At 35.0% G+C, this 9,685-nt stretch overlaps 1 protein-coding gene across 1 annotated transcript in view; it reads left to right on the top strand.

The window, feature by feature from the left end:
• Positions 1-5,873, top strand: part of SREK1IP1 (SREK1 interacting protein 1) — a 40,334-nt gene extending 34,461 nt beyond the window's left edge. Inside the window, exons 5-6 of the mRNA XM_087862453.1 lie at positions 3,215-3,287; positions 5,562-5,873. Coding sequence (XP_087718579.1) covers positions 3,215-3,287; positions 5,562-5,751 — 263 coding nt within the window. The 3' untranslated portion in view covers positions 5,752-5,873. The remainder of the gene's footprint in view (positions 1-3,214; positions 3,288-5,561) is intronic.
• Positions 5,874-9,685: the final 3,812 nt, after the last annotated feature.

The raw sequence follows: 9,685 nt of genomic DNA on the forward strand, positions 1-9,685 counted from the left end.
AGACGCTTAACGACTGAGCCACCGAGGTGCCCCTCTATGGTGTTTTGTGTAACAATTTTTGGTGGTTGCTCTAGGTATTATGTACACATGATTAATCACAGTCTACTGGTATTATCATCTTACCAATTCAAGGGAAGAGTAGAAACCATGCCTCCCTTTTTGTCCCTTTATCCTCTCCCCTTTGTAATACCGTTGTCCTAAATATGTTCTCTACATACATTTAGAACCATATGAGACATGGTATAGTTTTTGCTTCCACCATCAAACATAATTTAGGACCTCAAGAGAAGGGAAGCCTATTGTACTTATGTTTTTGCTTACTATGTTCTTCCTTCTCAATGTTCCAGCGTTGTTTCTTTTATCATTTCCTTTCCATTTAGAGAACTTCCTTTAGCCATTCTTTTAGGGTCTGTCTGCTGGTAACATATTCTTTTACTTTTTCCCTTTCTGAGTATGTCTTGATTTCTCCTTCATTCCTGAAGAATATTTTTACTGGGTGGAGGATTCCAGGTTGACATTTCTTTCAGCACTTAGAAAATGCAGTGCCTGGGGCGCCTGGGTGGCACAGCGGTTAAGCGTCTGCCTTCGGCCCAGGGCGTGATCCCGGCGTTATGGGATGGAGCCCCACATCAGGCTCTTCTGCTGGGAGCCTGCTTCTTCCTCTCCCACTCCCCCTGCTTGTGTTCCCTCTCTCGCTGGCTGTCTCTATCTCTGTCGAATAAATAAATAGAATCTTTAAAAAAAAGAAAGAAAGAAAATGCGGTGCCACTTACTTCTAGCTTCGATGCTTTCTAATAAGAAATCTGCTTCCATTCTAACTGTTTCACTCACATAAGTAATGTATTATTTTTCTCTGCCTACTTTCAAGATTTTTTTCCATTAGTTTTCAAAGGTTAAATTGTCGTATGTCTTGATATGGATTTCTTTGGGTTTATCCTGTTCGGGATTCACTCAGCATCTTGAGTCTGTAAGTTTATGTTCCTTGCTAAATTTGGAAGTTTTCAGCTATTATTTTTTCAAGTACTTTTTAAGCCCCTCCTTCTTTATACTCTCCTTCCAGGACTCCAAGTGACATAAATATTGTATCTTTTGTTACTGACCCCTAGATTCCCCAGTCTCTTTTCTTTAAATCTGTTTCCTTTCCATTGCTCAAATTGGGTGATTTCTGTTGTTATGCTCTCCCATTCAGTGATATTTTTCTTAAGTGCTCGGCAGTCTGCTATTGAGTCCATTCACTGAGTATTTTAATTCCATTTATTGTATTTTTAGTTCTAAAAATTCTATTTTGTTCTTCTTTGTATTTTCAGTTTCTTTGAGGCTTTCACGTATTTTCCTTTGTTTCCAGCATCTCGTTATTGTTCATAGAAACATTTTTATAACAGCTGCTTTAAAATCTTTTTCAGATTATTTTAATATCCCTCTCATTATGGCGTTGTCATATTCATTGACATTCCCCACCTAGCCTCTGCTGACATGGGCAGGGCAGGGCAGGTTCAAGTTTTTTCTGTGGTGTTTGACTTCAGTAGGGCAGTTATTATCTACCAGCTACCTGTCTCTAGGCTGTCCCTGTTTTGGTCCTTTGGCTAAAGAAATAAGGCTTTTGTTGGGGCATTTTTTTCTGTACCTGTTGACATTGCCAGGTTGCCTGCTTCTTCAGCTCCAGGTCTGGGCTATAGGAAGCAAGAATCCAGGGAACTCACTACTGTGTCATTCTGTGGGTTTCAAGATCCTTAGCTGGTCTGTCTTATTTCTACTTTTCAGTTTTTTATGTTTGTTTTTTTTTTTTTAATGTCTGGTATTTTTAGTTGAGCTTAACTGGGAGAAATAGGAAAAATACACTTACTTCATCTTCCCAGAAGCAGAAGTCTAATTGATTTTTGTTTCTATCCAACTGGTTTTTTACATAGGTGAAATAAGTTGCAAACTATTATGTATGCCATTGTATTTATATACCATATAAAATACCCTATATCCATCTTTCAAAAGAGAGAAAAACTTGGGACTTATATGTAACTATTTTACATAAGTGATTGTATACGCATATTGGGTTATTAAAGAGTAAGCGTAGAAGAAAACACACCAAGTTGCATATTTTAGAAACAGGTTAGAGAATAATATATATCCTTTCCTTCAGGGACACTGATGACATAAATAATAGATCTATTGTTATTGTCCTGGGATCCTAACATCATGATCTTAGAATCCCATGATGCTAAGTTTGTTTGAAAAAGAAAAATTTAAAAACCTGTATTTAAGGGGCACCTGGCTGGCTCAGTCAGTAGAGCATGCAAGATCAACCCTCTTTACCTCAGGGTTGTGAGTTCATGCCCCATGCTGGGCGTGGCATCTACTTAAAAAGAAGGAGAGAAAGAGAGAGAAAAGGAAGGAAAGGAAGGGGAAAAAGGAAGGGAAGGAAGAAAAGAACAATTGTATCTGATTGTATTGTTTTGTTTTTTAAGACCTGAAATGCTACCCACCAAATTGTTGACATTGATTCGTTGTAGGAATTAATACTGGAGTACATGAATTTTTTACTCAATGTACCTAGCAGTGATTGAAATTGTTATAAAAAGCATATAATATTTTTAAAAGCTTCTTAATAAATAAAAATAATTAATGGACCTCAAGGGTATTAAGCTAAGTTAAATAAGACAGAGAAAGACAAACACTGTATGATTTCACTTATATGTGAAATATAAAAAATAAACAAAAAAGCCAAGCTCATAGATTCAGAGAAGAGATTTGTGGTTGTTAGAGGCAGGTGATAAGGGTGGTCAAAAGGTACAAACTTCCAACTATAAAATAAATAAGTCATGGGGATTTAATGTGCAGCATGTTGACTATAGTTAATAGTACCGTATTATATATTTGGAACTTGCTAGGAGAGTAGATCTTAAAAGTGCTCATTACGAGAAAAAAAATTTGGGGTAACTGTGTAACATGGTGATAGATGTTAACTATACTTACAGTGATTATTTTGTAATGTATACAAATATCAAACCATTATGTTGTACGCCTGAAAGTAATATAATATTATTTGTCAATTATACCTCAATTAAAAAAAAACTATCAAGAAAGGAGAAATTGTTACAAGAAAAGTGCAATATCCTAACCAATGAAATTCATCAGCCAACAACCAAAATCAAAAAAATGTATACATACCATATCAGTATGTAGATTCATGGTATCCTGATTCTTTCCCCTCAACACACAGGAGTAAATGAAGAAGAAGAGAAGAAAAAAGCAAAAAGCAAAGAGAAAATCAAGTTGAAAAAAAAAAGGAAAAGGTATTTTTTAACATCATTGTTTTTTAAAAGCAGGACTGTGAATCCAGGATGGATTATAAAATTTTATTTTTTGTGTGTTGTCAATTTTTTTCTAAATGGGAATTAGATAATCAGTTGTTTCAGTAAAATAACAAAGTCAGGAATCAAACATAAAGTTGATACTCAGCCACCTTTTTTTTTTTTTTGGAGCAAATTAAGGTATAAATAAATAATAGCTACCCTCCCTTCTTCTATGTGTTCTAGAATTTTGAGTTTAAAACATCAGCCAGGCTTTTAATTGGATGATTTCTAAATTCTTTACATATATATTTTATCCTAAAAGTTGAAGCTTAATATTTGTATTCTCAAAATATCATTGCCATGGCTACAAAATTAAGTTAGTAATATGATTTATATACTCACGATGCTGAAAATTCCTTTAGGGCTTTCACAACCCTTGTCAGCCACCTATGAATTTTTAATATTAACTCTTTTAACAACTAACTGGTTAAAGAAGTTGATCAAAAGAAATAAGAAGCAGTTTCTTTTATGGTAAATGAGTGCAGTTTCACTTATACTAGAATAAATGTATACAGACAGACTTTTTTTAAGGCCCTTGACAGTGGTAATGTCTGGCTTGGACCCTACTTCTCTAACAGAGTAGGTTCTGCAAGTCAGGTGTTACTTCATAGAGCATTTAATATGTACATTTTAACACCTCAGCTACTTTATAAATTGGAACAGTTTGTTTTCTCTCAAGTGTTGGGAGTTAAATAATCTTAAGCATGAAAACTAACAGGAAGGTAGAGCTCAGTGTGTTTTATAGTCTGACTCGTGTATTGTTGAATCATTTGTATGAGCACAGCGAGATGGGTTGCTTATAGGAAAAATGAAATTATCTATTTTCTTCCAAATTCCAATATACTTGTTTTATTGTAACAGATTATGTATTCAAGAATGGGGTCTCACAGACCTCAGACAGGGCCTGAAATTACGTGAACTTTTCTGGGCATACTTAGCAGAGATTTTGCCACCTAATGGAATTGTTGTGTGTAAGTCTAACACTGTACCTTAAAAATGAGCATCCAGGACTAAAAAGCCAAAGAAAAATGAACGGGCAAAGAAGCTCTAGTCAGAATCCAAAAGTCAAGCAGGGGCTTTAAAACAGGAAAAGCGTTGACAATAACAGAGTCGAAGAGGGAACGAGAGAATCCATGAGAAAATAAGCCCAGGAAAACAGCCAAAAGTCCAAGTAAAATAGACAAGATGGAGAAAGGAGTACAGCATTACAGAAACAAGGGAAAACTCAGAGTTCCTAAACAGGGTTCGTGTAGCACGCTACAGACCCAGACTTATAGTCTCACACATGTGTTTTTTTTCCTCTGTCAAGTTTTCTTAGTTTGGGCTCTAGCTTCTAGTGGTGAGATAACTCAACTATCTCTTGAGATGTCTTTTTTAGATTTTAAATTGACTCAGTTTCTGTCTTGTCACACATTTAGAGTCTGGGCAGATTGTCGTATACCTGTTTATATGACACCTTAAGAGATGGCTTCTCTGTTTCTTATTACTTTTTTTTTTCTCATAGTAGAGGAAGGAATTCTATAGTTCTTCCCCCCTAATTTTTTTATTAGAGTAATATTAGAAAAATGAAGAATAATGCTAAATCATCCTCATTCATTTATATTCATGTAAACGCATCTTTTTCACATCTAGTGAAAGTGACTTTGGAATGCAAGTGCTCATCTGTATCACTCTGCATCTAGAAGATTCAAGTGTTCTAAATTGAAAAATCAGAAGAATTAACAAAAGTGCCTTTATTTTGCTAATTTTCAGCTTTCACCCATTGATACCGAGGTACAATTACCGCCCTTTTAACATAATTGTGTCTTCTTGTAGCTCTTTTAAGAGACTCCGGTAACAAGTTATTGCATATGGGAATGAATTGTATATATAATAAAGGCTTGGTAAATGACACTTTGCTTACCTTATAAGATTTTGAAGGGTATGACAGGATGAAAAACTGAAAATCACAGAAAAATCATTATAGCCTTACTGAGTTTAAAACTTATTACTAGAGTTGAGCAGAATAGAGTTACTTGTCAGTTTCTGTGGCCAAGGAGCAAACATTCCAAAGTCAGTATATTAAGAGAATACAAATATATAAAGCACATTTTGAGTTTCTTTGTTTATACCCCACCTTGCTCCAGGAATGATTTAAGACAGTTAAAATCTCATTTAAAATTTACCTATCAACCATAAATGCAATTATCAGTCAGTATGTATTATTACCCATAGGTCTTATTCATCCAGTTCCACTGAAGAGGACACTTCAAAGCAAAAGAAACAAAAATATCAGAAGAAAGAAAAGAAAAAAGAAAAAAAGAATAAGTCAAAAAGGGGGAAACATCACAAAAAGGAAAAAAAGAAGAGAAAAAAGGAAAAGCATTCTTCCACCCCTAATCCTTCTGAGATCTCCAAAAAGTAACTGAATCTTCGGCCTAAGCCATTAAATTTTAAAATTTGGTTTTGAAAATTATCTGACCTTCCTTGGAATTTGCTATATATATATATAATTATGCTTTGCAATAAATCACAGCCTTTTCCATATAGACATTTTTTTTCATATATGGGACCATCGTCATCTGGCAATATATTTTTAATGTGCTGACTCTGAAGTATTGAATCAGTCTTATTACTTGGTAGCCATGCCCCAAGTATGGATATTTGTACATGCAAAACACATCATTTTTGGTATTCATGACTCTCTGTCTGACTAGTGTTATTACTTCATAAGTTGATTGTAAATGGCTTTACTACGGTCAACACAGGTAATCTACCTAGCACTTAATGAGTATTTGCTGAATCAAGTGTGCGCCTTCCAGTGATAAAGTGAGGTAGGGGATAATGCTTTGCTCTTGACTCTGAAAAATTTAATAACTTTATATCCTATGATAATATATAAAGATAGTGAAAATTTTCACTGTTGTTTTTAAATCTCAAACCTTTTTTGGATGTCATAAGAGATGAAGCTGCTTTATTGGTTTTAACTAGGACATTTGAAATGAATGGTGTTGGCAGGAAGATGATGATGAAAATACGTATAAGGAATTTTTACTGTTACATGAAACACAGAGTTTCTAGTACCTGCCTCCTCTGTTATTGTAACAATTACAATTTTTTTCCTTGTTTAAAAAGGCAAGTGTAGTTCAGCCTCATAGAGATGACGCTGTGTTGGGTAGAATTTTTAGGATAGACTCCTGGGTTGTTTTACAAATGTGCCATATTGGCATCTCTTCCAGTGATACCTCAAACACAGAACTTTTTAATTAGGAGGATGACAGCTAAATCATCATTAGAACTGATTTTTATTGTATTCTGTATGTAAATTTTATGAAGCTTGTTTCTATGAGTAATGTGGAAAATTTTTATAACTGTGAACATATATATTTATTTGTCTAAAATAATTTGTAGTTTTGAAGCAGGTTTCACACTGAATTTATGGTTTCAAAAATGACCAGTTTGGGGTGTTTCTCTCTTACTTCAGTCATAGACCTTAAGAGCAGTGACAAAAATTTAGGATTAAGAATTTTATTCTGTACTTTTTAAAATATAAGAGCCAGGGAGTTGCATCATGAAAGACTTTATATAACAATGGAAATTTTATATGGGTAAGCATTTTGAAACATATATTAGTAGATAGAAGTGTTTCTTACATTTTTTATTTCACTATGATCAGTGTCACTTCCTTTGCTTAGTGTTTAGATAGCCCTGACGCCCAGTGAGTTAAACACTTACCTTTGTAGCAGCCTCAAACATCACCCAGTTATCATGGCTCGGCACCAAAGACTGCGCGTACCTCACTGTGGTGCAGTTAGAAATGTTCAAGTTGCTCGCCTGCAGACGTGGCTACAGGTGAAATCGTTTTGGTGAAATCAGGTAAGTCCACGTAACCTCACGAGCTGGACAGGCGTACTGATTCTTTCCTCATGCAGCTCCCCTCTCTGGCATGACCTCAGTCAGACAGGGGGAGCTTGCTGACTCCTCATACCTGTGCTTACCATGTTCCCATTCTAGGGAAGCTACACCCACATCCCTGTTCTGGCGTCATAGCTGAGGAAGCGTTCACACATTTAGTCAGATGGCCTCCTCAAATAGAAGCCCCCCCCCTTTTTTTTAAATAGTTCTGTCAGCTGTTGAAGAGAAACAGAGTTATTAGGTTTTTAAGGGTTTTTTTGGCCTTTGCTGTATTTTATGTATTTTTTAAACTGCATTTTATGAAAATACAGTTCTTTAGTTACCATGATGAAAAAAAATAAAAGATCTTTTAAAAATGATTGAGAAACGCTACATGCACAAGGATGACCTCATCCTGTTGAGTGTGTAACATGGTTAAAAATGCTAATAATTGTAGTAAAACAAAGTTAATTCAGGTATTGATGAGTTTTATTTGTTTATTGTAGAGACTATAAATTGGCTCATTAGATTTGTTTTCTGAATGGGGACGCAATTAATAATGGTCCAGACGAGTTATATAAAATTCAGCACTCATTAACTAATACAGTGTGCAAATTAAAAAATTTTAATGCTCAGTAATTTTTTCCAGCAGTTAATATTCTTGGAATTATTCTTAAGTCAATTCCCCATAGTATGAGAATAGTTTATGAAGTCTCTCATCTGAATAAAATTCATTTCTTTTCACTAGTTTTCTTTTAAAGTGATCTTGTTGTTGGGATTGGATATAGATCTCACTAATAAATTTTAGAAGGTTAGTGAAATTTTCCCTGAGGCAGTATGTAGCAGAAAGAAAACTGAATTTTACAGTAAAAATCCAAAAATTTCTGGCCTTTCTAACCACCTGTGTGACTTCCAACTAAATCATTTCACTTCTCTGGGCCTTGGTGTCTTTCATCTATAACATATTGTACCCAGTTATCTCTGAGACCTCTTCCCCTCCTTAATGTATATGCTTATCAATATTTTAGTACAATTCAAGTAATGTTATTCATTTTAGATATTACTATAGGTAAGCAGGTAGCATTCTGTAATAGTAAAGGTTGAATTTATTAATATAACTGTTAAACACATTCAACGTCTTTAAGCAGATAATTGATATTGGGTTTACATTCCTACCAACCAATGTGTGTCATTTTCAGTAGATGCATATAGAGCTTTGTATCTGTAACCTGATTATCTGAATACTCTGAGGCTCTTGCTTTTAGCTGATGGATCTGCTCCCCACACAGTTCCCTCTTTCTTTTCTCCATTATCATCTGTTGGCTAAAATCTCTCCAAGGTATCCCTAATTGTTCCCCCTTCATACATATCTGTTTACATCTTTGGTTCTCTGAGGCCAAAACATCAATAAATAAGGAGTAAAAGAATTGATGTGTCTGTATTTACAATTCACTCTGTCTAAAATTATATAACCCTAGGTCACCTTCAATTAAACTAGGTTGCAGAGTTATTAATAATGTTGATAAAAATGCCATCGATTCCTTTCTTTGGCAAACATTGATTGAGCACCTGTCATGGCACACACTCTGCTATGTACCGGGGATACAAAGATTCATAAAGACTCATCTGCTTCCCTGAAGAGGTTCCTAGTTTAGTTGGTGGTAGAAACAGCAGAACACATCACTGTATGATAAGTGCAGTAATTGACCTGAGCATGTGTTTATAGAAACACAGACGGCTACTTAGCTTGCCTGGAGGAGTTAGAAGAGGCAGCCTAAAGAAAGTATTGTTTGACTTGGATTTTGATGGAGGATGAAGGTGGAAGTCCTGGCAGTGACTGATGAGTGGGTGCTGTGAACAGAGACCATAATAGAAACACAACAGAGGTGTGTGTGTGTGTGTGTGTGTGTGTGTGTGTGTGTGTGTGTGTGTGTTAAGAATTGTGAGCAATATCCTGAGGCAGGAAGTGGGAGAATTGAGCGGTCTTAAGTTCCACGTTTGGAAGCTTGGACTTGAATCTGTAAGCAATGAGACACCATGAGAGAGTTTTAAGGAAAGAAATGACTTTTATTTGGATTTGGTTTCATCCATTTCAAAATGCAAGTAAACAATTTTTTTTTAAAGATGAAATTGCTCTCATGAGAAGGCCACATAGAAAATAACTTGAATTTTGTGTCCTATTATTTGTATATTCCCATTATGTCCTCTTCTTCTAGACTCACTTTCCTTTCTAAGATTTGATTATTAACAAAAATTCCAGTGACTTGTCTTTTAAAAACACAGAAAGCTACTATATGCCTTATCAGACCCATCCCCAGAACGACCTGCATTATGTGCATACTTGGAAGTTTGTTTCTGTTGAATTTTTAGATTATTTTTGACTGACTTAAATTCTGTCATTAGGTTAGTATTTGTTACACCCCAAAAGAAATCATTTAAAATAGTTTTCATTGTGTAGACTTGGC

Source organism: Ursus americanus, chromosome 5 (assembly GCF_024610735.1).
Source record: "Ursus americanus isolate L20-20 chromosome 5, mUrsAme1.1.p, whole genome shotgun sequence".
Lineage (NCBI taxonomy): Eukaryota > Metazoa > Chordata > Mammalia > Carnivora > Ursidae > Ursus > Ursus americanus.